The sequence below is a fragment of the Mya arenaria genome, chromosome 10 (assembly GCF_026914265.1).
Source record: "Mya arenaria isolate MELC-2E11 chromosome 10, ASM2691426v1".
NCBI classification, from domain to species: Eukaryota; Metazoa; Mollusca; class Bivalvia; order Myida; family Myidae; genus Mya; species Mya arenaria.
The window spans coordinates 6,435,026-6,462,851 of record NC_069131.1 but is presented as its reverse complement, the minus strand read 5'-3'; the positions used below and the strand labels follow the sequence as shown (position 1 = coordinate 6,462,851).

Sequence of the window (27,826 nt, the reverse complement as noted above, 5' to 3'; positions counted from 1 at the left end):
AACTTCATATTTAACCGTTCTTCAAGAAATCCAAGGGAGGTTACTCGAGTCACGAGGGTCACGCTTCAAGGGTCATGTTTACAAATAAAGTTTAACACAAAAGATGACAAAAATGATACAGTCCGATGAAAATGCACCTCTCATCTCCCAAAAGAGTGCGGGACCAGAGAAAGTACACAAAGGTTATGGTTAAACATATACAGTATTGTAGGAACAATGGAATCCTCACCTTTCTAGAAAAATAATGTACAAGACGTATTGTATAATTGTTGGCCTATGCACCAGTCAATTGCCACCTGGAAGGTAAAAAAAACGGCCCATTTCCACGGTATACCCCTGGACACCATATATATGATTCTAAAATTGAAAAGAACATTGTTATAGTAAGTTATAGTTAACAAGGTTGTTGAAGGGACTACTGTAGACACCAGACTGTGGTCCCAAAATTGGCAATTACAGTATTTCATCAAAACAGATTAAGTATGATCAATACGAACTAATATGAGATACATCGTTTTAAAAGATTAAAATGATAATTTGGCGCTGTCTCAGCCGAGAATACCCATTTAAAAATAGGGCTTACTGGTTTCCAGGTAAAGTGTGTATATTTAGTTGGTTGAAGTCATGTGATTAGTACAGATACATATATACTGACGCTATTTTTAAATTTACTGGAATTTACGTGGTAGACAACAATAGCGAAAGATGCATGTGTGGTAAGCGATGTGATACATCAGTCAGTAAGATTCAATGCATTGTACACAACAATGTCAATTTTATGTAATTTTTGATAATTTTCTTGTTTTCTTGCAATGGTATCATCTGTGTCTAATCCCTTTAAAGGCATCTTTGTTAACTTTGATATAATTTATAATTTGCTCATATATAGTACAGCTGAAACATACTGATATCTTTCAGCCAATTTTAAACACATGTTTTAGTTGTTTACATCATGTAAATAAACCTAGTTACATTAATTGCCTGACTTAATCCTGTTAATCTTTTCATGTTTAAAAATTATAGAATTGACAGAATGTATTAAAAAAATAATGATGCATTTCATGACAGAAACTAGCCATGCATTATTCTGAGTTAGCTTTTTATATGTACAGGCACTGACCTAAAAAACGGTTTGAAAAGGTTTAGAGGTCCATGCTTCAGGTAATTCTAAAGATGATTAAATGTAATTTTATCTTTTTAACTTTCAGGCTGGGGTTACCGCCATGTTCTGGCTTTCCTTGCATTCTTCGGATTCTTCAATGTCTACTGCATGAGAGTGAACTTGAGTGTGGCTATGGTGGACATGGTTAAACATATCAATGACTCCAACAACAGCACAAGTGATGAATGTCCAGATTCCAACACAGTCAATTCTACAAAGGAACATGTAAGGTTACTTTTAGTTTTGTTTATTCATATATTTAATGTATTCTGTTTTACGCTTTTGTCACTCAAAGAAACAAATTCATTGTTTTAATTTGATGGAAGTAACCTTGGATTGACAACATTTTCCTTGGTAAATCACAAGTCTAAAAGCATAAACATCACAACACATTTTTATATATGAAAACTCACTTTTTTGAGGTGTGCAGTATGATGTAATAATTCCCACAAACAATAAGATTGTTTATTTGAATTCATCATGGTCTGTCTGCACCTTTTGGCTGCATTATTGCTTGACCCGGCAGTGAAGCCATCACGACTTAAATTGTGTTGAATTGCCTTAAGAAATATGAGATAGAGTAAATTCTCACCTTGCGGGAACAAACTGTTGGTAAAATCCCCTCCAAATGGCCCACGCGTCCCAGAGACCCTAGGTAATATCCAGATATAAGGAGACTTGAAGAAACAGAGTGAGATTATAACAAGGGATCCGTGTGCAATACCCTAGGTTTTTGTTCTTTACCATTCTCTGTGTACTGACACAGGACGCAGTTTCCCTAGGTTTAACCAGTACTCAGTATTCCTACCCTTTTAAAGTTGAGCGCTAGGCAACATCTTTCGGTTTGACTAGGGTGGGGTCTTAACCTGCGACCTTCTGCCCCCAAAGCAAACTTTCTCCCATTGAGCTATGAAGACAGTCCACAAAATTATATATTTAATATATAATTGTAAAAAGCATAAATGGATACGTTTAGTTTGAATATTCTTATTTTATTCAAGCAATAAAAATATCTACTAATAATTCATGTGACAATGAATGATGATTTATTAATAACTATGAATAACTGTACTGCAATATTATGTAAATTATTTTTATTTCAGGTTGGAGAGTTTGGCTGGAGCAGAGATCTGCAGGGCTATGTTCTGGGCTCGTTCTTCTACGGCTACATTCTCACCCAGATCCCGGGAGGATATCTGGCTGAGAAGTTTGGGGCCAAGTTCTTGTTTGGTTTTGGTGTCCTGTGCACAGCAGTGTTCACCTTGTTGACGCCCCTGGCTGCTCGCTGGAATGTGGGTGTGTTTATTGCTGTCCGGGTGCTGGAAGGCTTGGGAGAGGTGAGTATAAATGAATTGTGACAGGTCTTAGAGTGAATATGCTGTAAGCAATGTGATAGCTTTTTGTTTTCAAATGAAACTATGGTTGCTATAGTTAAGTTTATGCTAATTGATTTTAACTCGCTCAGACAATTTCAAGCTGATATAAATAACTCTCAAGACAGTTTTGGAACGTTCCTGGGCTGAATTCAGTACTGTGTCCTTTTTGAGAGGCCATAAGAAACTCCAAAGCACCCCTGTAGGGGACTGACCTACAGCGTCTTGGGTGAGAGGTGAACTCCTATACCACTAGACCCCTCTCACCTTGTTAGACCACACTTTGATGTGTATTAAATGTCTTGGGTAGTTTTAAGGTAATTAATTTTACCTTTCTTTTTTGGGTAAAACCTACTTCGTAATGCAGCCCCAGTGTTCTGCCAAGGACGCGCCCTTGCGCCATTGGCGCGGAAAAAATCGGGATGGCGCAATGAAATACCTGTAGACGGGCCGAGCGGCGCGCCCGTTTTTCGAAAAGCCGTTTTGACTTAATCGAATTTTTAAAAAGCCGTTTTGACTTAATCGATTTCTTTTTCAGAACTTTTACAGCACAGCATTCATTCAATAAAACAACGATTTTCATTGGTCCTTATACGTGTAACTATCCAACCGCAAGGGGTAGTATATTTTTTTTACCAAATTCAATGTTATTATCATGGCTGAGAAAAAGAAAACAACTCAAATTAGATGGGGGAGATATAAACAAATTCAATTTCAATGAGGCCCTGGTGCATTAGAGGAATGCAAAACAGAGGAAAATGTTCCTGGCTGGGGAGGGTTATAATTTAGGGATGTGATTTGTCCGCGGATCTAATGGCCCAAAGGACCCCCCCCCCCGCCCCCCCCCCCCCAAAAAAAAAAAGTAAATAAATAAAAATATTTTTTTTTTTAGCTGATTCAAAAAGTTACTAGGTTGCTTTTGGGCCAGTCTTTCTTCTACTGCAGTGTGCTTTTGACCCCAAAAGTGCCCTCCAGCTGCCAGGTCAATCACATCCCTGATAAAGCATAACAACACATTGACATGTAAAACTGTTCTTAACATATATCATTGTGTCTCATTTGTGCCATGTTTATAGTTTTTTTCTAAATGTTAAATCAATCTGTCCAATATTTGAGAATACTGATGTCATGTGGATGTTACACCATGTATATAATGGTTAAATAAAACACTTTCATTTAAAAGTTTTCATTTTTCCCCTGGAGAAGGTCATGGCCCTTCACTTTTGAAAATGGCCCCTAATTTTCATGACTGCTGGGCCATTCGGCCCCATCTTTTTCAATCCTTGGCAGAACACTGCAGCCCAATACAGAAAACTGAACAAAATTACTTATTAAATCCCCATTTCTGCTTGTTACAGTGTAAAAGTTCCAAGGCAAATATCTGTTAATTGTTTAAAAAATGTTATGTTGTCTGTTGATTTGCAAATATTTGACTGCAAACTAATTTATTTTATTCTGATTCATAATCATTTGAAAGGCTTTAAGTATATGCAAAATTCAAAATCAAACCTGAGCATGAAAAGAATACTGACATACTTCATACTGGACAACAAGTCTGCTTCATACTTGTGAACAAGTGTGCACAAGGAAATATAACCATTTATATATGCTTCATACTGGACAAAAAGCCTACACAAGGATATATAAATGACTATACATGCTTCATACTGGAGAAAAAAAACTGCACAAGGAAAGATAACTGACTATACATGCTTCATACTGGAGAAAAAACCTGCACAAGGATAGATAACTGTATATACACGCTTCATACTGGACAATAAGCCTGCACAAGAAAAGATAATTGACTGTACATGCTTCATACTGGACAACAAGCCTGCACAAGGAAAGATAACTGACTATACATGCTTCATACTGGACAACTAGCCTGCACAAGGAAAGATAACTGACTATACATGCTTCATACTGGACAACTAGCCTGCACAAGGAAAGATAACTGACTTTACATGCTTCATACTGGACAACAAGCCTGCACAAGGAAAGATAACTGACTATACATGCTTCATACTGGACAACTAGCCTGCACAAGGAAAGATAACTGACTATACATGCTTCATACTGGACAACTAGCCTGCACAAGAAAAGATAACTGACTATACATGCTTCATACTGGACAACAAGCCTGCACAAGTATAGATAACTGACTATACATGCTTCATACTGGACAACAAGCCTGCACAAGGAAAGATAACTGACTATATATGCTTTATACTGTACAACAAGCCTGCACAAGGAAAGATATACATACAGCATACAACATGACCACCATTATTTTATAGTCATGACACAATCCCTTCTAAAGACATACACATGAAATTGTTTAATCGCTGCCAGAATGAGGGAGACTGTGTTGAAGCTATTCTTTAAAACAGGTGTTTAATTTGCATTGAGCTTTTTGCACTTTATGTTAAAAAAGATATTTATCTTTGCCAGTAAAGCTGTCAATAATGAAACTTTGCTGTACATGTATATGAAAATAACCTGAGCTGCTGGTATTGAGCTTCAAATGTGACGAGTTTCAAGAAGCATCAGTCTTATACACAGGATAAGTCTTATGAGTGAAGAAGGGTCTAATAACCTTGGAATTATAATTACATTGAATTTGAACACATCAGTGGTTATAAAGATAATTTTGTTGAGATTTTTGGAATGGATGCTATTTATGGTGTGTTGCTCTTAAAAAAAAAATCTTTAAAAAACCCACATACTACAACAATACTGAGCTTGTAGAAAATTATTCATGGGTTAACATACATGTAGACACTTTATGTCTTTGATTGCAGTTGGTCTTACCCTCCCATTTCAGGGCGTCACGTTTCCAGCCATGCATGCCATGTGGGGGAAATGGGGACCATTGTATGAGAGGTCAAAGTTGACGGGATTTTCATATACAGGTTTGTTCGAGATTTTTTAAATCTAAACTATAAAGGTCTTGTTGATGTTTGATAGCACAACTGGTATCATTTATTTGCATTTTTAGCACTATCATTTAAGCACATCAAAAATCATGTTAGTGTTAATTGTTGTAAGAGCAGTTCTAAAAACTGAAATATTGTGCAGGTACGATATAGACCAGGAGACATGAGATGGCTCTGATAGCACTTGATCATTACATGTGAATGAAATCATTCCTGTTGAGTAGAGCTCTGATAGCACTTGATCATTACATGTGAATGAAATCATTCCTGTTGAGTAGAGCTCTGATAGCACTTGATCATTACATGTGAATGAAATCATTCCTGTTGAGTAGTGCTCTGATAGCACTTGATCATTACATGTGAATGAAATCATTCCTGTTGAGGAGAGCTCTGATAGCACTTGATCATTACATGTGAATGAAATCATTCCTGTTGAGGAGAGCTCTGATAGCACTTGATCATTACATGTGAATGAAATCATTCCTGTTGAGGAGAGCTCTGATAGCACTTGATCATTACATGTGAATGAAATCATTCCTGTTGAGTAGAGCTCTGATAGCACTTGATCATTACATGTGAATGAAATCATTCCTGTTGAGTAGAGCTCTGATAGCACTTGATCATTACATGTGAATGAAATCATTCCTGTTGAGTAGAGCTCTGATAGCACTTGATCATTACATGTGAATGAAATCATTCCTGTTGAGTAGAGCTCTGATAGCACTTGATCATTACATGTGAATGAAATCATTCCTGTTGAGTAGAGCTCTGATAGCACTTGATCATTACATGTGAATGAAATCATTCCTGTTGAGTAGAGCTCTGATAGCACTTGATCATTATATGTGTATGACATTATTTCTGTTCAGGAGGTGTTCAGTTGTGAGGGATATTGATCCCCTTTGGTTATAACTCTAGTTTATTTCAGGTGCCCAAATGGGTACAGTGATTTCGATGCCGATATCGGCTTACCTTTGTGATAGTGGGTTTTTGGGAGGATGGCCGTCCGTGTTCTACGTGTTTGGTATGTTTTGCCATTGAATTATACTTGTTAGACAAAACATATTGATTAAAATGTTGTGTTTTACCTATTCTGACATTCAATTTTGTAGTAATCTGAAATGGTGGTATACAAGTTATACTGTTGGGATCAGTGGCTACAAAAGGCAGTGTAGGCTGCGTCAGCAAAACCTCTTGTGGAATAAAACTTAGATATTCATTATCCAATTATTATGAAACTTGGTGAAAAAGTTTGTAGGCTTAATGTCTTGTTCAAGCTCAATCATCGGGTAAATTGTCTCAGTTACTAAAGTTATGCCCCCTTTACATTAAGAAAGGTTTATATCTTGTACAGACAACATCTAATGTTTTTAGTATCCATTCATGAAGAATGTTTGTGACCACGTTTTTAAGCTTACTATCTCAATCAAGTTTAATTGAGGGATAAATTGCCTGAATAACTCAAGAGTTATACCCCTTGTTCATCACAAAATAATAGGTTTGTCCAATTGGTATTATATTTAATTTGACTATAATCGGTGCTCCAAACAGGAGACTCACCCAAATTCCTCTAATCCTAGTTTTCTGTTATGAAATCATTGAAATGATGTTAAGAGTTATTTGAAAGTAAGATGCTTAAAAAGATTTCATTTCTCAAGGGTTTTAAAAATAATTATTATTGTTTAAAATCCTCTGGTCAGGTGCTCTTGCATGTGTGTGGTTCATTTTGTGGATGATGATGGCATATAACACGCCTGCAGATCACCCGCACATCTCAGTAGAAGAAAGGGAATACATTGAGTCTTCTGTGGGCAGAAAGGAGGTGAGTGATGGCCTTAACTTATGATGGCTTATAAACACGCCTGCGGATCACCGCCACATCTCCTTAGAAGGAACTTCCTTCTGGAAGGGTTTACTGGGCAGAAAAAGAGGTGAGTGATGGCCTTAACTTATGATGGCTTATAAACACGCCTGTGGATAACTGGCACATGTATCTCTTTATAAGAAAGGGTTTTGTGAGCAAAAAAGAGGTGAGTGATGGCCTTAACTTATGATGGCTTATAAACAAGCCTGTGGGGCACCTGCTCATCTTTGAAGAAGAAAGGGAATACATAGAGTCTTCAGTGGGCAGAAAGGAGGTGAGTGATGGCCTTAAATTACGATGGCCTATAACACGCCTGCGGATCACCCACTCATATCTGAAGAAGAAAGGGAATACATAGAGTCTTCAGTGGGCAGAAAAGAGGTGAGGGATGGCCTTAACTTATGATGGCCTATAACATGCCTGTGGATCACCGGCACATCTCTGAAGAAGAAAGAGGATACATTGAGTCTTCAGTGGGTAAAAAGGAGGTGAGTGATGGCCTTAACTTATGATGGCCTATAACATGCCTGTGGATCACCGGCACATCTCTGAAGAAGAAAGGGAATACATTGAGTCTTCAGTGGGTAAAAAGGAGGTGAGTGATGGCCTTAACTTATAATGGCTTTTAACACGCCTGCTGATCACCGGCATATCTCTGTAGAAGAAGGGAATACGGTACACAGAATCTTCAGTGGGCAAAAGGAGGTTATTGGTAGCCTTTATGTGTGATGTCCTATAACAACCCTGCAGACCATATACATTGATATATAGATTATAGGAAAAATAAAGTGTCTTTAGTGGAAGAAAATACGTTGTTTTTGGTGAATATATTTGTTATAGTGACAGTTAAGGTAAAATAGCAAATGGTGATGGGCTATATTTTGGAGGGTAATTTCACCTTAAAGTTGGCAACGTCAATAAACATAGCTCACTTTGGGAGTTATTGGCTCATTAGCTCCACTGGCCGAAGGCCATGGAGCTTATGTCGTCACAGATTGTCCGTCGTGCGTGCGTGCGTAAACTTTTACTTTTAACGACATCTCCTCTGAAACTGATAAGCGGATTTTGACAAAACTTCACAGGAATGTTCCTTTGGTGGTCCTTTACCAAAATTGCTCAAATGGTTCCGGTCCATTGCACAATATGGCCGCCAGAGCTAAAAATAGCAAAATCTTTAAACGACATCTCCTCTGAAACGGTTCGGCAGATTTTGATGAAACTTGACAGTAATGTTCCTTGGGTGGTCCTTTATTAAAATTGCTCAAATGGTTCTGGTCCATTGCACAATATGGCCGCCACAGCTAAAAATAGCAAAATCTTTAAACGACATCTCCTCTGAAACGGATAGGCAGATTTTGATGAAACTTGACAGAATTGTTCCTTGGGTGGTCCTTAACCAAAATTGCTCAAATGGTTCAGGTCCGCTGCACAACATGGCTGCCAGGGCAAAAAAATAGAAAAACCTTTAAAGAACATCTTCTCAGAAACCGATGATCAGATTTTTATGAAACTTAACAGAAATGTTCCTTGGATGGTCCTTTATCAAATTTGCTTCAATGGTTTCGGTCCACTGCACAAGATGGCCCCCAGAGGTAAAAATAGAAAAACCTTTAAACGACTTCTCCTCAGAAACCGATGATCGTATTGCAATGAAACTTGACAGAAATGTTACTTGGGTAGTCATTAACCAAAATTTGTTAAATGGTTCCAGTCCACTGCACACCATGGCTGCCAGAGCTAAAAAATGAAAAAATCTTTATACGACTTGTCGTCGAAACCGATGACCTTTTTTCGATAAAACTTGACAGAAATGTTTGTTTGGTGCTCCTTTACTCAAATTGCCCAAATCATTTCGGTCCACTGCACAACATGGCAGCCAGAGCTATTAAAGTAAATTTTTTTTTTAAATAACTTCTCCTCAAAAATTGGTGATTGTATTTCTATGAAACTTGACGAAAATGTTCGTTAGGTGGTCTTTGCTTGAACCTTTTGGCCAGTGGAGCACAGGCACTGATGTGCCTCTTGTTATTTTTTGCCATTGCAGGACCTAGCAACCCCATGGGGCCCAATCCTTCGGTGCCCAGCTGTCTGGGCAATAAACGTGGCCCACTTTGCAAACAACTGGGGCTTCTACACAATGCTTACAAGTCTTCCCGGCTACATGAAAAATGTCCTTAAATTTGACCTCAAAACAGTAAGTAAACAGATTCAGATTTTCATCGATTTATAATCCACTAGATTTCTAAATAATCTATGATATTCAGCTTGCTGCTACAGGGGAAAGCCCGCTGGCACAAGTTTTATTTATTTTAGTTTTTTTGTAACCTAATTATGTATAATTGTCATATAAACAAGTGTGTTTAAATAGGCTGTATTTATATTAAATTGATCCAATTCATTCAATCTTGTGGATTGAAGCTATTGAAATATTGGCCGTTTTTATCTATTCAAACTTGATAAAGATGGCCTAAATCAATGAGGAGATCTGTGTTTTGTCTCTGTTCTTTAAATATTTGTTTTTATGGCCCACTTACAGGGGAGGAGGCATATAATATCTGTCTCTGCTTGCATCCATCTGTGATTCCGGCCACAAAGATTATGCGAAATTGTGTCATTTCAAACTTAAAAACTATTTAGCCAAGGGTCAAGTTACCTAGGCAGAATGTTATTTAGAGTTATAGCGTGTTATAACTTGACTTGAGTCGCTCAAAATTAAAAAACAATTTCACCTAGAATCATAATTTTAACCTTAGGGCATATTGTTCAGGCGATGTTGTTGAGCTGGCTGTTTTGTTCCCCACTGCACCTATTACAATCACAGTTTTGGCCTTTGAATTAGCAAAAATTGGCATTTTTTAGCTCTTCTGATTTTTGAAGAAAATGACAAGCTATTGTCATCACTTGATTGTTGTCGTTGACTTGGAGGTGTTGGTTAAGTTTTGCTTTTAGGTCAGTTACATGCAAACTATCAAAGCTATTTCTTTGAAACTTAGGGAACTTGTTCATCTAATACCCTTCTTCACACTGTATCCTAAAGATGCTGAGTCTCACCTGTTTTTTGGGGTAAAAAAACATGAATTTTGGTTGATTTTGAGAATTGGACCTAGTTTCTTCAATTTTTGTTGGATTGATTTCATTTTTTTTTTCACAGACAATAAATGGATAATGCACTTCTATATATCAACAGGTTTTTGAGTCACATATTAAGAATGGTAGGGGGAGGGTGGGGGATATTTTAGTATTTTTAGACTTTGTAATAATTTTAAGCTGGTTAGGTTTTTTTATCCCCCGCCTTGAAAAGGCGCGGGGATATAGTAATGGTTGGCGCGATTCTGTGCGTGTGTGCGTGCGTGTGTGTGTGCGTGCGTCTGACATTCATTTCTTTGCATCTCCTCTAACATATCTCATGCCATTTCTACCAAACTTTCACAGATTGATGATCATAAAGTGAAGCAGCGCATATTGTCGGGCTTTCCTGATTTGGTCATTTTTGAAAGAGTTATTGCCCTTTGCTTATTTTAAATTTAAAATTGGTTTCTTCGCAACTCCTCTTACGTTTTTCATGCGATTTCTACCAAACTTTCACAGATTGATGACTATGCAGTGACGCAGCGCATATTGTCTGGCTTTTGCGATTCAACCATTTTTGAAAGAGTTATAGCCCTTTGTTTATTTTACATTTTAAATTGGTTTCTTCGCAACTCCTCTTACATTGTTCATGCGATTTCTACCAAACTTTCACAGATTGATTATCATAAAGTGAAGCAGCGCATATTGTCTGGCTTTCTTGATTCGACCATTTTTAAAAGAGTCATTGCCCTTTGCTTATTTTATATTTGAAATTGGTTTCTTCGCAACTCCTCTTACGTTTTTCATGCGATTTCTACCAAACTTTCACAGATTGATGATCATAAAGTGAAGCAGTGCATATTGTCGGGCTTTCCTGATTCAACCATTTTTAAAAGAGTTATTGCCCTTTGGTTATTCTACATTTAAAATTGGTTTCTTCGCAACTCCTCTTACATTTTTTCATGCGATTTCTACCAAACTTTCACAGATTGATGATCATAGAGTGAAGCAGCGCATATTGTCTGGCTTTTGCGATTTGACCATTTTTGAAAGAGTTATTGCCCTTTGCTTATTTTACATTTAAAATTGGTTTCTTCGCAACTCCTCTTACATTTTTTTCATGCGATTTCTACCAAACTTTCACAGATTGATGATCATAAAGTGAAGCAGTGCATATTGTCTGGCTTTTGCGATTTGACCATTTTTGAAAGAGTTATTGCCCTTTGCTTTTTTACATTTAAAATTGGTTTCTTCGCAACTCCTCTTACGTTTTTCATGCGATTTTTACCAAACTTTCACAGATTGATGACTATATAGTGACGCAGCGCATATTGTCAGGCTTTTGCAATTTGACCTTTTTTGAAAGAGTTATTGCCCTTTCTTAATTTTACGCATTTCTCATGTTCCTGAGAAACTACCCTTACCATTGATTGGCTTTCGCTACAAAAAATGCCCCCATGAGGCGGGGGATATAGCTGACTGTGACTGCTCTTGTTTTAAGTTCAGTTTTGCTTTTAGGTCACTTATTTGGAAATTATCAAAGCTCTCACTTTGAAACTTGGGGAACTTGTTCATCTAATACCCTTCTTCACATTGTATCCTAACACTGCTGAGACTCACCTGTTTTTGGTGAGGTTACAAACATGAATTTTGGTTGATTTTGAGAATTGGACATATGTTCTTCAATTTTAATTTGATTGATTTCAGTTCTTTTCACAGACAATAAATGAATAATGAACTTCTATATATCAAACCGGTTTTTAAGTCACACATTCGGAAGGGGTAGGGGGAGGGTGGGGGATATTTTAGTATTTTTGGACTTTTTTTGGTAATTTTTAGCTAGTCTGATTTTTGACACTTACAAGCAAACTTTCAAACTTTGGAATAGCTGTCCACTATCAAATGTACAATTTGAAATTAATAAACAGTAAAAGGATCAAATTAGACGAGCAAAACATTTCGAGCCCCCCCCCCCCCCCAAGGTCCGGGCTATAGCCGGGACTTTGACTTTAGGTCCAGCCAATCCCAGGTAAAATTTTCATCCTGTGGTGGCAATCTGTTGGTAAAATCCCTGCCAAATGCCCCACAGCCCCGGGACATCTCCTAGGTAAGGCCCATTCCCTGCTATTTTCAGCGCAAAAACAAAACTACCACATTCACTCTGCACTGTGGGGTCACCTGGGAGGTAAAAACACGACCCATTTCCCCCGCTATTCCAGGTATACCCCTGAACCTGGGGAGCCATATTTACAATTTACTGGTGCATAATACACCCATAAGATCTTACAGGAATATATTTGATGTTATTAATTTGTGGAACTCATCATTTTGATGAACATTTATGGAGTAAGTAAAAAATAATGGCCCTTGGTTTTGTGACAAACACAGCATGTGGGGGCATCCATGTACTATGAAAACATTTCTAGCACCTCTGGGTAAAATTCTTTTATTTCATACTTAAACATTAACAAAAATTCAACAATTTAAAGTAAATAAACATGCGCGCAGGGTGTCTTAAGACCGCAAACTCCAAAGAACTACTTCTATTCATGTTGTTTTAACCCATTTTTTTGTCTCAATGCGCTTTATGTTTAGCAGAATAACGTCGAAACCATATAAATAGATTAGTTGTATTGTAGTCCGAGTATGAGTTCTTGCTTGTTCGGCTATTTCCGCGCTGTATTTCTGTATCCCGGCGTTTTATTTTTAGCAGAATATAACTATTTTTAGATCGCTATATTTATCAGTTTAATATGTGTCAAAATAATGGAGGCTCTGGCAGGAAGGTAACATAATGATATTCACTCTGAGTTTAGCCCAAGTTGTTCCAAAAGTTATTACCGACCGCAAGTGTCCCATCGCCTGCAGGGTTTGTTATTATAATCTGACGTGACCCTGAAGCACTCTTATTTGTAATGGTGCATTTTTTTATATTACTTTTATGAGATAAGAAACAAAAATGATTGTCTGAGGGTCAAAATAGTTGTATCTCAGGTTTCGCATTGCTAATGCTTCAAATACTATGATTTACCTGCTACACAATAACAAAATACTATTCATTCTATGATTTTTAGGCGTTTCTTTTTCTAATAAGATGTTTTCATTTTTTGGCATAAAAGCTTCGTTCCAGTGTATTCTTGGCATAGTTTTAGACATTAGGCTTTCAATTTATATTAGCACACATGCCCTGATATGACAGAGAGTTATGCATACGTTTGGTAAAGCAGAGTAGTTCGTATTTAACCTGTAAAACATCCTAAGAGTGTGAAGCATTCATAATAGCACTAGTACTATTTCTACACAGATACTTACATAAAACATAAATAACATTTATTTATCAATAAAACTTGAAAAAGCATAATCAAATTCTCATTCTTAAAACAGACAATATCCGATAATCTAAAAATAGTTTTAACTACATTAACTGACCGTTATTCTAAACATAGTTTCTGCATACATTCACTGACCATATGTTTGTCCTCACCGCGGGAAAACAACCATCTGATAAGCTCTGCATTTTGAAAGTAATTATTGCTAAAGTTGTTCATAACATAAAATCATTTTCCTTAAACAATTAAAACGTGTATGTTCATAAAACTTGCCTAACGTATGATATCTAAGCAAAGCAACGAAAAACCTTTAGAAGCGATTGAAAGGGGCATGCATTATAACTTTAAATACATAGGGATGGGGGATACGTCGACTGAAGTGATAAGCTGTGCATTTTGATTTCTCTTTGCCAGAATGCTTTACTGTCAGCGTTACCATACCTTGGCTGCTGGTTAGGCCAAAACTGTTCCAGCTTTACAGCTGACTATTTGCGCAGCAATCACTACCTTTCCACCCAAGCAACTAGACGTCTTCTCACCGTTTTTGGTAAGCCTTTGGAAAAACAATTTATGTATTGTTTTATGAGATTGTTGAAGTTATGAACTTGTACCATATTTCAAATGTTTTCTTTCTGTTTATTCATTCAAAATTATCTCCCCCCCTCCCTAAATTTGCCACGGATTGGATGTGGAAAATGGGTGGCAGTTGGTGGAGTATGGGAACGGATGGCACTTAATGTAAAACGATGACAAAACAGAAGAAAATGGGACTTTGATCTAATTTTTCACCATTTTCCACCAAATGCCACCCCAACTTGGCAGTTGGTGGAGTATTGGAACATTTTCCACCAAATGCCACGTGGCAATTTTTAGCTCTACTGGCCAAAGGCCAGAAGAGCTTATGCGATGGTAATGTGTACGTAGTATGTGCATCCGTGCGTCCGTGCGGTCGTGCGTCCGTGCGGTCGTGCGTCTGTAAACAATTGCTTGTGAACACGATACAGTCTTCAGTTTTGATTGTATCTCGATGAAACTTGTACAGTATCTAGATATCCATTAGAGCTCGGTTCCTTTCGAAAACCAGCCAGATCCGCCCATGCATGCCTAGATTATGGCCCTTGATAGTATAAAAAAATGCTATTGTGTAAACAATTGGTTGTGAACACGATACAGTCTTCAGTTTTGATTATATCTCAAAGAAACTTGTACAGTATCTAGATATCCATTAGAGCTCGGTTCCTTTCGAAAACCAGCCAGATCCGCCCATGCATGCCTAGATTATGGCCCTTGATAGTATAAAAAAATGCTATTGTGTAAACAATTGGTTGTGAACACGATACAGTCTTCAGTTTTGATTATATCTCAAAGAAACTTGTACAGTATCTAGATATCCATTAGAGCTTGGTTCCTTTCGAAAACCAGCAAGATCCGCCCATGAATGCCTAGATTATGGGCCATGAAAGTTTTAAAGAAATGCTTTCTATTTTTAGCCAGGTCTGCATGAGCGAATTCTATTTTTAGCCAAGTTTACATGTATATGTTAATTCAAGTCTAGAGTTAAGGGAGACAATTTGCAAGTCTAGGATTTTGAGAGACAATTTGCTTTTTGCTTCTGCAGTTGATTTTGTGAATTACTCTGCCTTGTTCTTGTTGAAAGCCCAAAGGCCATTTTTTAGCTTTAAGTTCTGTAGTTTGCGCATTCATCTTAACAAAATTGATTGTGAATGTTTAAGTTATGCACCTGGTGTCATTACTGGCCACACCCAGGGTTCACAGGTTTGGTAAACATAAATCTGGAAAGGTTTGAAAATCTTTTTGTGTGTTCGTGCATCCATCTCAGCACAATTGATTGTGAATGTTTGTTCAAATTGATCAATGTTGTCCTAGGATGCCCTTGACTTTGACCTTTTGACCAACTTTTTTTAACTTTTAAAACTACAGAAAATTTTACTATGAGTACAGTTTTGAAAGCATTTTTTTTGTCAGATGACTTTTACTTGGCACATATTAAAATAGTTCATGCAACTAATCTACTTACAATACTTTCTGGGCTCAGATGTTGAACGTGCTACGTTTTCAGGTAACCCAAACACAAAACATAAACTATATGTCTGTTGCCTTTTACCCATACATACATGCTCTGGATTGATATGACCACAAAAGCCATGCCAGTAGAGCATAGGCCCTTTTGGGCCTCTTGTTTTCACCAAATGCCACCCCAACGTGGCAGTTGGTGGAGTATTGGAACGTTTTCCACCAAATGCCATGTGGCAAATTTTTTCACCAAATGCCACCCCAACGTGGCAGTTGGTGGAGTATTGGAACGTTTTTCCTCCAAATGCCACGTGGCAGTTGGTGGCAAATTTTTCACCAAATGCCACCCCAACGTGGCAGTTGGTGGAGTATTGGAACAATTTTTCATCAAATGCCACGTTCAGTTTCTTTGATCTTTTTTTCACCAAATGCCATGCCAATGAGGCACTTGGTGGAAATTACGTGGCACTTGGTGGAAATAAAATCATGGGATTATGAAGTATACAACAACCTAAGAACAAAAAAAACACACAATTCTTTGCAGTCATTTAGTTTCATATGTACACAAAATTACAAAGGATCACAGTTGATAGTGAAGAGCGCTGTATGCATTTCTACATTTGGAGAAATCCTGAAAACAGTTTTAGTATTATTTATTTTGGAGGTTTCATTTTAGCTATCATAATTCAAAATATATTTTAAAATTAGATGCATAAATAAAATGACAACATTAAAAACATACTCTTAAATATGTTTCTTCAGCTTTGGGCCTAGCCAGATTAATACCAAATATTACAACAAAATGATATACCATAACTAAATATAGAATCCAGTCTCATACATTGAATCATTGCAAATATGTTTTACAAGAGCACTGTCTATGTATTAGCAATGACAATACAGGTAAAAAGTTAATTAAACTACCGGTTTTGGTATTTTGAATATTGAAATGTCAATAACCTATTTCTTTTCTTTAGTGATGCACATCCAGTTGTTGTTTTCTGCAAGTTTGGCTATACTTCTTCTGCTATAAAAGTCCTCTATTCATATTTCTTTCTGAAAAAGTGATCATTTTAATAAATCTGTTCAATATAACAGGGTTTGCCTCACAGAAGAATGTTATTTCTTCTACAATTTGTTCTACAAATGTCTTTGGAAACATATGTACACCAAAATTCACTTGAATATCTTTATTTTTAAAATCATGCAGCCAAAAACATGAATAACACCAAGGCTTTGTCAATACCTCAACAATTTTTCTTAAGAACACACACACCCTTTAGATCATACATCTTCTACATCTTTTCTTGACTGGCATTTAATATTGTTTATCTCACCCTTTATAGCACTTACCACTTTTAAATAAGTATTAGCTAAATTAGTATAAAACTATGAGGTCAGTCTTCATTATAAGTTATTGTAATATTCAAATATGTACCAAAAAGGTCTTAGAATCTTGTCCAAATACATTGTCATCGTTATGGGGGGTTTTGTCTGGAAAAAAATGTGTATAACATTTCTTTATACATCTTCAACTTCATTGTACAAATTGAATAATACTTTTTAAACTTAGTACATTACTTGACTAAGTATTTGTCAATTCTTTTGGAATCAAGTGAAACATACTTGACAGTACATGCATAAAGCTTATCTCTTAGTCAAACTTTAAACAAAGACAAAGAGCCTAATATGTGTAAAAATAAAATAAAATGATAAGTCATGATCTTTTTTGGTTGTTAATATGATAAAAAAAAAACAGTTACCTTATAATCAATCCATTTTATTAAACAAATCTTCACATTTTTTTTTCTCACTATTCAAAGTTCCACAAAATTAATGCTAGTAACTGTCAGAAGATTCAAATATTTTTAGGAGATTTTCCAGCAGAGAGGTCATTCTGAGTTTAAATCAAACATTAATGGGATCCCTGTACCTTTGGGGAAATAGCAACAGAGCACCTGTACACAGAAAACTGAGTTTGACTCATCATTATCATGATCATGATAATCATCATCACATTGTTGTTATCATCATCATCATCATCATCATCATCATCATCATCATCATCATCATCAATAACAACATGTTGTTGTTGTTGTTGTCACCACCACCACAATCATCATGATCACTATCACCACCACCACAATCATCATCTTCACCAATACCACCACAATCATCATATTTACCAACACCACAATGAACTACCAACAACACCACAATTGTCAAAATCAACCACCACCACAATCATCATTATCACCACCACCACCATCATCATAATTACCACCACCACCACCATCGTAATCATCATCAATAGAACCACCAACATGATGAAGATTAGTAGGACATGTAGTTATATAAGTAGACGTGGGAAAAATCCCCAAAAGTAGTATTACCAGTTAGTTTTAAATAGTAGCATATGTAATGATGCTAAAACAGCAGCATGAACAGCAACTGTCATTCTTATTCCATGATGTTAAGTAATGGTTCCATTTTACAGAACTCTTGAGATTTTCTAAGTCTTTTTTCACCAAATGCCGCCAAAAAAATTAACTAAGTTCAGTTTTTTACCAACTGCCATATATGAAAAATTAACTATAAGTCCAACTTTTTCACCAAGTGCCACATGAAAAAAAAAACTGAGTTCAATTTTACACCAACTGCCACCTCCAGTTGGGTGGAAATTTCATGGCAGTTGGTGGAATTCTTGATATTCCACCAAGTGCAACCCATTTTCCACCAAGTGCCACCCGTTTTCCACCAAATGACACCCAAATTCATGGCATTTGGTGGAAGTTTAAGTGGCAAATTTAAGAAGAATTGTAACCAGTAGGCAGAGCTCTTGTTGTGCAATATATATATATATATATATATATATATATATATATATATATATATATATATATCATGTGGATGAATGTAAAGGAGTGGTTAGTTCTGTGGTAAAATTATTGTGTAAATTATAATGTCTTTGGTTATTGAGGATGCATGTGCCCCTTTTCCTTAGGCTGACAAATACTCCGTCATTTTCTTACTGTATCCAGAGTCACAAATATATTAATAAAATAGAGTAGCTACGGAATATTGCAGATTTTGCAGTGCCTTACGGAATATTGCTGAGAAACCTCTCTTATGTTTATTATATTGATCCTAACATTAACAAGTTTAGAATACTCATGCCATCATCTTATGTTGCTATAGTAAGGTATGCTAAGGTGTCTCTACATATTTGTACCATGCATTTAATAAACGAACTTTTCGACTTGCAGAATATAATTCTAAAATCACTATCCATATAAAAACCATATTACTGTATAGTTGTTTCATTGTGTTTCATTGTACTGTTGCACAAAATTGTAAATTAATACTGTATGTCTGTATATTTTAATGGGCCGGTGACATTATAGCAAATAAACTTTGTCATTGTCATTATCATGTATCCTGAGCAAGTTTAAAATACATAATTAAAGTCTTCTTTCTTTAAATAAGGCCAATTTTAAATTATTTTAACTCTAGAAGATTATAGAATTGATGAGATTTTAAGCTGTTCACATTTAAGTTTCACTATGCAGTTGATTTTTTAGCTAGTATTGATTGTAGGTAGAGGACGATTCACATTTAAGCCTCAAAGTGATACCGATTGCGATCTACTGTCAAGTTCTTGAGTCATATGACAGTTAAGGGGCATTATGCTCTCGTAATTGAATTGCTATGTTTGAGAGAAAAGGGTCCTCCCGGGAAAAACAATAAATGTATGACTTTGTATTAACATTCACTTCTGTCAAATATGTATTTGGTTCCATTGAAATCCACTATGACGTGTTCATGACAAGAAAAAAACTTCATAACTTTTAAAATTATCTTAGCTTAAACCCTTACCAGTTACTCTAGTCAGTAGTGTCATGAACACGTGGGCATCTGCAGAAATTGTACAGGACATGTTGGTGGGTTGAGGCTCTGTATGGTGGCAACATGATCAGGGTTCAGGCGTACTGGTAACAGGAAAAGTTGACATCCTCACTTTCGCCACATCTATAGCTGAGTAACAGCATAATTGGTTGTGTTTTACTCGTCTCCATTGAGTCTGAAATGGACAATTTACTTTAGTGAATATCATAAACAATTATATGTAAGACATGTTTTCTTCACCCAATCACCCAAGTACATTAAACGAATGCAATCACATATCACAATTCTAAACTGTCACATATTTTCGCGACTTCTTTAAATTGTCTCTTTTCCGATCAAATGAAAGTATTACACAAGAATACACATTTCAAAGTGATGAAGTGAAATGACAATAAGTTTTAATGCTTTTTTTTGTAAGAAAAACATATAATTCATAATAAGAAAAATCAAATTGCCGATTGACATGCTCTTTCCAGAAATTACAATTTACAGTCAATTGATATTGTCATTGAATAACGTTGTACATTTAGTAAGGAGTTTAGTTTAACAATAATTTACAAGTGATAGGTAAAAACTCACCAGTTTGCCATCCTGGTCATTTTAATGACCTACACAATGAAAGCTTCATCCATTATCGTCTGCAGAACTGTACTTCCGGTTCAATTCAAAATGGCGGCTTATTATTGTCATTCAGCTGTGTTTGCATTTTTTTTTCAGTGTTAAAGACAACTAATGGATTTTGAATTACTCTGGAGGATAGAAATCATAGCTATTAATTATCTTACCATCTATCAGCGAATGTGTTACATTTTCACGCTGTCTAATAGTGGAGATTAAAAACTACTGTTTGGAACATTGCCGTCACCGCAAACCAAGACTCAAGACATTTGTTTAAACAAAACGGAAGTCAATTTTGAAGTTTAAAAATCATACAAACGACTATGAATGCCTACCAATTATAAATGTACAGCATGGTCACTAAAACAGAAGTTGTATGGGAAAACTATTTCTTAAGAATCTTAACCAATAAATATTTCAGAACCAGTTGTTTCGGTTTATGAGTAAATCTTCTTTTGTTTTTCAACACTTTGTTAAGAATATTCCTTCAGCCACAAATCACAGAACATCTGTATACGAAGTTGATGAACAAGAAAGGTAAAAACATACCACATTCCCCTCTCAATCCCTGGTGTACCCCGGCCCTGGGGATTGCAAACTTGAATCTTACGTTGCAGTTCTGCTAAATTTAATAAAATGTTCAGGAACTTGACAAACAAACTTTCAAAGTTCATGAACTTATTCAAAAGTTCATCAACTTCAAATGTGGTTCATGAACTTTCAGTTAACTGGTCAAAAGTTCATGAACTAATAAATTATCACAATAATAGTTCATGAACTTCAATACTTGGTTCATGAACTTTACAAAAATTCTTTCAAAGTTCATGAACTTATTTGGAAGTTCATGAACTTTTGGAATATTTCATGAATTTTTGGAATAGTTCATGAACTTCATGAACCTTTTTCGCAGGGGAAGGTAGAAATACGTGTTTTCTGTACCTTTCTTTCAAATTAATTGGTATCCATCATAAGAACCATTGTTTTCGACATTAATTCATCCTTTTTGATATACTAAAACAATTGTATTAATTGTGGTAAATCTTATTTGTGAGTTAGAGTGCATCTTAAATCCTTTTCACATTTCCAGAGCATTAAATTGCGACTTATACAAGCTATTTCTCTGTCTGCTTGAACACATCATAAATGACTTGTTTTTGTTATTATTGCCCACGGTTTTGCAACAACAAACTATTATTTTCTAATTATCTGTCACTTAAGTGTAAGTGTATGTCTCTTGGGGCCTAGGAAAATATCATCCCTGCTTCCTGCAGACTACAATAACAGTAATTTTGTCTGGACTTTGTCAAACTGTCTTCCCATATTAAGATAGCTGATTACATGACTTAGAATTTAAATTGCTCTTGGGATTGCATTTGTGATCTGTATTATAGTGCATTTCACTGGTAAATAAGAATTGTTAGAGAGAGGAGCAATAGCAATAGGAGTTTTTGTTGTTTTGTCAATCTTCTATTGTATATTATCCGTCTTGCTATTAAGTGTCCCCCTGGTAGACTAAAACAACCTCTGTCTGTTGTAGTGTGCATGAATTAAATGATGTATTTCTGTCATTATGACGGATTGTTATACAAGTCATTAGTTAGCTATGTTTTGGCTTTCACAAACATTCTGGGCTTGTTTAAGGCATTTATCATCATAAATCATTGTAATTCAGTGTCTCTTTTGCTTCTCTCTTGTGGCAAAGTGTTGTAATGTAATCAAGTATCAATTTATCTCTCTCTCATGGCATATTGTTGTAATATTATCAAGTGTCGCTATTGCTCCTTTCTCTCATAGCATAGTGTTGTCATATAATCAAGTGACGCTATTGCTCCTCTCTCTCATAGCCTAGTGTTGTCATGTAACAAGTGACGCTATTGCTCCTTTCTCTCATAGCCTAGTGTTGTCATGTAATCAAGTGACGCTATTGCTCCTTTCTCTCATAGCCTAGTGTTGTCATGTAATCAAGTGTCGCCATTGCTCCTTCCTTTCATGACATAGTGTTGTCATGTAGTCAAGTGTCGCTATTGCTTCTTCCTTCTTAGCTCCTTGTCATGTAATCAAGTGTCGCCATTGCTCCTCTCTCCCTTGGCATAATGTTGTAATGTTATCAAGTGTAGCCATTGCCACTTTTTCCCATGGCATAACGTTGTCATGTAATCAATTGACGCTATTGCTCTCATGGCATAATGATGATATATATTTCAGTGTCACTTTTGCCCCTTTCTCTAATAGCATAGTGTTGTAATGTAACCAAGTGTCGCTTTTGCTCCTTTCTCTCATGGCATAATGTTGTCATGTAATCAAGTGTCGCCATTGCTCCTTTCTCTCATAGCATAGTGTTGTCATGTAATCAAGTGTCGCCATTGCTCCTTCTTCTCATGGCATAGTGTTGTAATGTTATCAAGTGTCGCTATTGCTTCCTTCTCCCATAGCATAATGTTGTAATGTAGTCAAGTGTCGCCATTGCTCCTTTCTCTCATGGGATAATGTTGTAATGTAGTCAAGTGTCGCCATTGCTCCTTTCTCCCATAGCATAATGTTGTAATGTAGTCAAGTGTCGCCATTGCTCCTTTCTCTCATAGCATAGTGTTGTAATGTAATCAAATGTCGCCATTGCTCCTTTCTCTCATGGCATAATCTTGTCATGTAATCAAGTGTCGTTATTGCTCCTTTCTCTCATGGCATAATGTTGTAATGTAATAAAGTGACACTTTCTGTCTCTCTCATGGCATAATGATGTAATATACTTCAGTGTGTACTGTCACTAATGCTTCTCTCTCTTATGACATAATGATGTAATATACTTCAGTGTGTACTGTCACTAATGCTTCTCTCTCTCTCATGATATAATGATGTAATATACTTCAGTGTGTACTGTCACTAATGCTTCTCTCTCTCATGACATAATGATGTAATATACTTCAGTGTGAACTGTCACTAATGCTTCTCTCTCTCATGACATAATGATGTAATATACTTCAGTGTGTACTGTCACTAATGCTTCTCTCTCTCATGACATAATGATGTAATATACTTCAGTGTGTACTGTCACTAATGCTTCTCTCTCTCATGACATAATGATATAATATACTTCAATGTGTACTGTCACTAATGCTTCTCTCTCTCATGACATAATGATGTAATATACTTCAGTGTGTACTGTCACTAATGCTTCTCTCTCTCTCATGACATAATGATGTAATATACTTCAGTGTGTACTGTCACTAATGCTTCTCTCTCTCATGACATAATGATGTAATATACTTCAGTGTGTACTGTCACTAATGCTTCTCTCTCTCTCATGACATAATGATGTAATATACTTCAGCGTGTACTGTCACTAATGCTTCTCTCTCTCATGACATAATGGTGTAATATACTTCAGTGTGTACTGTCACTAATGCTTCTCTCTCTCTCATGACATAATGGTTTAAATTACTGAGGCCTTTGAGATTTTTTGACATTTTAAAACTGCAGTAATGCATAGTTATTTTATGTTAGATCGTTGGTAGGAATGACCCCTTTGATATATCTGAAGAACAAAAATATTTCTTTAGGGTAGATGTCACTAAATATAGCTCAGGTCATATGACACCAAAGCAGAAGTTCATTTCTATCAAATGACTGTGGTCATATGTTGTGAATTACTTTAATATATCTGAGTATTTAATATTCCAGGCCTAGCTGTCCCTGGCATTCTCATGATCTGTATCCAGTTTGCGGGCTGTAACCACACAGTGATAGTGGCGCTGTTGGTCCTTTGTCTCACGGCTGGAGGGTTCACCATGGGAGGCTTCCAGGTCAACCACATTGACCTCTCACCAAACTTTGCTGGTATGTAGGCTGGGATGATACCTACAATGTACATTGATTTCAGCTAATATTTACAATATTCCTTTTTTCACAGGCTCGTAATAATATGTACAAGTTACATACAACAACAACTAGAATACTTTTTTGCACTCACCCTTGGACTTCATGTTCCAACAAATTCATTATTTATTTTTCGACAGGAGTGTTGATGGGGATGTCCAACACTTGGGCCACGATACCGGGCTTCCTTGGCCCAGAGGTTGTTGGATGGCTCACTACCAAACATGTATGTACTAGTTAAGGCTGAAAAATATATATTATGCGCATAACTAACCAACCTTTAGTAGTGCTCTTTGGCGCTGGATAATCAATTTGTATTAAAGTAACTGAGTAAAAGTGTGAGGACAAAATAAAAGACAGAACAACAGATAATGCTTCAACGGAATGCCATGTGACCGAGATAGGCTCTTCTTCATTTTAGTCAGTTCGCTCTTTTTCCAGGACACAAGACAACAATGGCAGATAGTGTTTTACATTGCTGCAGCTGTGTACATATCTGGTGCAATAATCTACTGTATATTTGCCCGGGGCACGGAACAACCCTGGAATAACCTTGAGCAATCACAGGGAGTGTCCTTCAAACGTGCCGTAGATACTGAGGTTTCTGTGAACAGAAATAGGGGCACAGACAGAGAAAAACGCCTAGTTACCGTCAGTTATGATTGACGACGCTGGTTGGATTATAGATGGTATTATGTATCAAAGTGTATCGAATGAAACAATGCTGCAGTCATGACGTATTTGTGATAGATCTATCATGTGTTTCTGGTCCTGATGGAAAAAATCAGACTTGAGGGCACGCGCATACGCCGATAACGAGTCTTGCCCAGACACCGGCCACGCAGTATGCTGGAGGGTCAGACTTTTCTTTTGATCCGGACTGGGGCACATGATTGATGACACCTTAAATTACTCCTTTTTTATTTTATTTTTGTTCATTTCACCAAAAGGGTGTGTGACGTTGTTAACTGAAGTCATGACGCCTATTATTTTTTTTATCAATGTTGACATCAATTAGATTCTCTAAAATCACAGTTTTGACAATTAATTGTTTTTATTTAAAAACAGTTTTTATTTAATTATTGAAATTATATGATTATGCTCACGTTATTTGTTCAATTGTAAGTCATAATTGTTTTACATACAGTAAGAGAAATAAGAAGTTGCACGATGTTGCTTGCGTATAATTCATCTGACATGGGGGAACATTTTTTCGAGCACGCTCAATTTCACCGGAAATGCCTATCTGGTTTGTGGTTTGCATGTTTGTTAGTGTTCTACGTTGAGGATCTACAGAAGATTGAGCTGGCTGAGGGAATTCGCTCCACTGTCTTTAGAACGTCAAACTTGAACACTAACAATTTTGGTCTTTCGAGTAAGTCGCCTGTTATCACATATTTTTGAGCGGAAGTTCAACCGCCAGTCCACTCACCTCATTAGTTTAATTACGGCGATGGTGAATAGTCGCTGAATTGTCTGTAAACTTGATTTATTATGGGTATGAAAACATCTAAATTGTAAAACGGTTGTCTGCTTTTTAGGCAAAATAATCAAATTTGAATTAATACAATGCAGTTTTACTCAGGTTTGTTTTGATATATTGTATTTATTCACCTTAACGGCATCTTTCACTCCCCTTAAATGATCGTGATCGCCTTTCTTTCATTTTATTTACTCTTATCTTATTTTGCAATGACTAACTATTTACACATTTTGCATTCAACAAAGTGGTTTATTCCAACGTGAATGTGATCTGAAAGCAATGAAAATTATGAGATTTCGGTCACTTTACTCAACTATTTTAAGTTCAGCTGGAGGACGTTAGCATTATTTGATTTGACCTCTTCCTTCTCTGTCAGTTAAAAAACACAGCAAACGGCACAGCGGTAAACAGAAAATAGAGGTTTAGTATTGCATTCTACAAAGACAATTTTTTGTCTCCACTGTCAGACATGATCTACCTGAAATTGAGCTATAGATAATTGGACCAAACCTTGACGGCCTTGTGCATCTAAACCGGCTTTATTACTGAATCGTTAGTTGCTGGGGTGGTCCCTGTAGTTTTTATTGTCTAATTCAAGGGGTGAAAACGAAAAGGTTCTATATGCTTATTTATTTAATGTCACTTAGAACATTTTCGCATTCACTCCTCTAATTGAAAGTTGTTTTAGTTTTTTTTATTATGTCATGTATGTTATTTGATGTATGATATTATTTTATTTGTTAGTCAATGTTCAAACGGTGCAACTAATTTTATGTATGTTTGAAACTACACGTAATATTATCTGTGATATACATGTACTGTGTGCAATGATGAATACATGAATGATGAATCCATGACATATTGTGTGGTGTTCTTTCTCCATCCCATCAAAATGCTGTGATTAAAAGACCGAAGGCGTGGCCCTGTAAGCGGCGTAGACTGCGCTATGGTTCATTTGGAATGGTTAAGAATCAATAAAGATATCTTGTTTAAAGTCTTCATTTAAAGCAAAATATTGCCTTCCGACGTAGAATTTCTGACGTTATTTATCACGTGGTATACTCACAATGAAGTTGAAACACGCTCCGGGCTGTTACCAATATACAGTTGTTGCATGGGCATTTGTGTAACAGTCAAAACTGTTGTCCCGGGGTGGATAGGATGACTTCTGAACCATTGTCCCGAGGCCGATAGTATAAACTGCTACCCGCGCGTGAGGCTATGTCATAGGTACGTCATGGGTTTTACTGAGATTCTAAAAATAAATTGCATATCGTTTACACTCGTGAATTTCCGGTATTGGTTTTGAAATTTTAATTGTTTCGCGGACAATACCAAAGAAACTTCAAGCGCTCAATCGTCTCGGACGTAAACAGACAATGTCGGGATTAGAATATGTTTCCCATATTAATCCTGTGTTTGAACAAAATATATAATCAGGTAATGAAGGGGTTCTTGCATGGGCATTTGTGTACCAGACGGAACTGTTGCCATCGGCATATCGGCCTCGGGACTTTAATATTGTCCAACAAATGCGAACAGACGACGGGTATTATGCACCAGTCAATTGTAACCACGGCCCCCAGGTCCGGGGATAGCCGGGGAAATGGGCCGTGTTTTTACCTTTCAGGTGGCCCCGCAGTGCCGGGTGAATTCGGTGGTTTTGTCTTCGCTTTAAATATAGCGGGGAATAGGCCTTACCTAGTGTCCCTGGGGTGCGTGGGCATTTGGCGGGGATTTTACCATCTGTTCGTCCCCGCAGAGCGGAGATTTTAGCCGGGGTTGGCTGGACCGAAAGTCAAAGTCCCCGCTATTCCCCGGACCTGGGGGTTGGGCGTGGTAACAATTGACTGGTGCATTAGTATATCGTAACACAAGTCCACTAGTGACAGGTCTATCTCGTGAATTGATTTTTTATATGTATATATGAGGATTTTATGTTCGTTTTGTTTTGTTTAAATTATCAGAGGTTGTTAACGTAGTGTTAAAACATGTAGATATTTTTGAAATAATGTTCTAAATACTTATTAGCATTATAATATCAATATGTTTTTAGGTAATCAAAGTACGAAGTTGCATAATATTCCAAATATCCGACATTTTAACGGCTGTCGTATAGGAAAGTGGTTGGAAGGGGCTAAATCAGTATCTTCCAATGAACAGTACGCACATATACATT

The 27,826-nt window shown here is 36.6% G+C and overlaps 1 protein-coding gene across 1 annotated transcript; it reads left to right on the top strand.

Annotated features, from left to right (window-relative positions):
• The first annotated feature begins 57 nt into the window (after positions 1-57).
• LOC128206362 (sialin-like) lies at positions 58-26,504 on the top strand. Its single transcript, XM_052908757.1, has 11 exons — positions 58-182; positions 1,209-1,387; positions 2,266-2,499; positions 5,360-5,447; positions 6,400-6,495; positions 7,172-7,293; positions 9,380-9,529; positions 14,148-14,280; positions 23,970-24,125; positions 24,305-24,390; positions 24,606-26,504. The coding sequence occupies exons 1-11, from the start codon at positions 104-106 to the stop codon at positions 24,828-24,830; spliced, it is 1,548 nt and encodes a 515-aa protein (XP_052764717.1). The 5' UTR covers positions 58-103; the 3' UTR covers positions 24,831-26,504.
• The last annotated feature ends 1,322 nt before the right edge of the window (positions 26,505-27,826 follow it).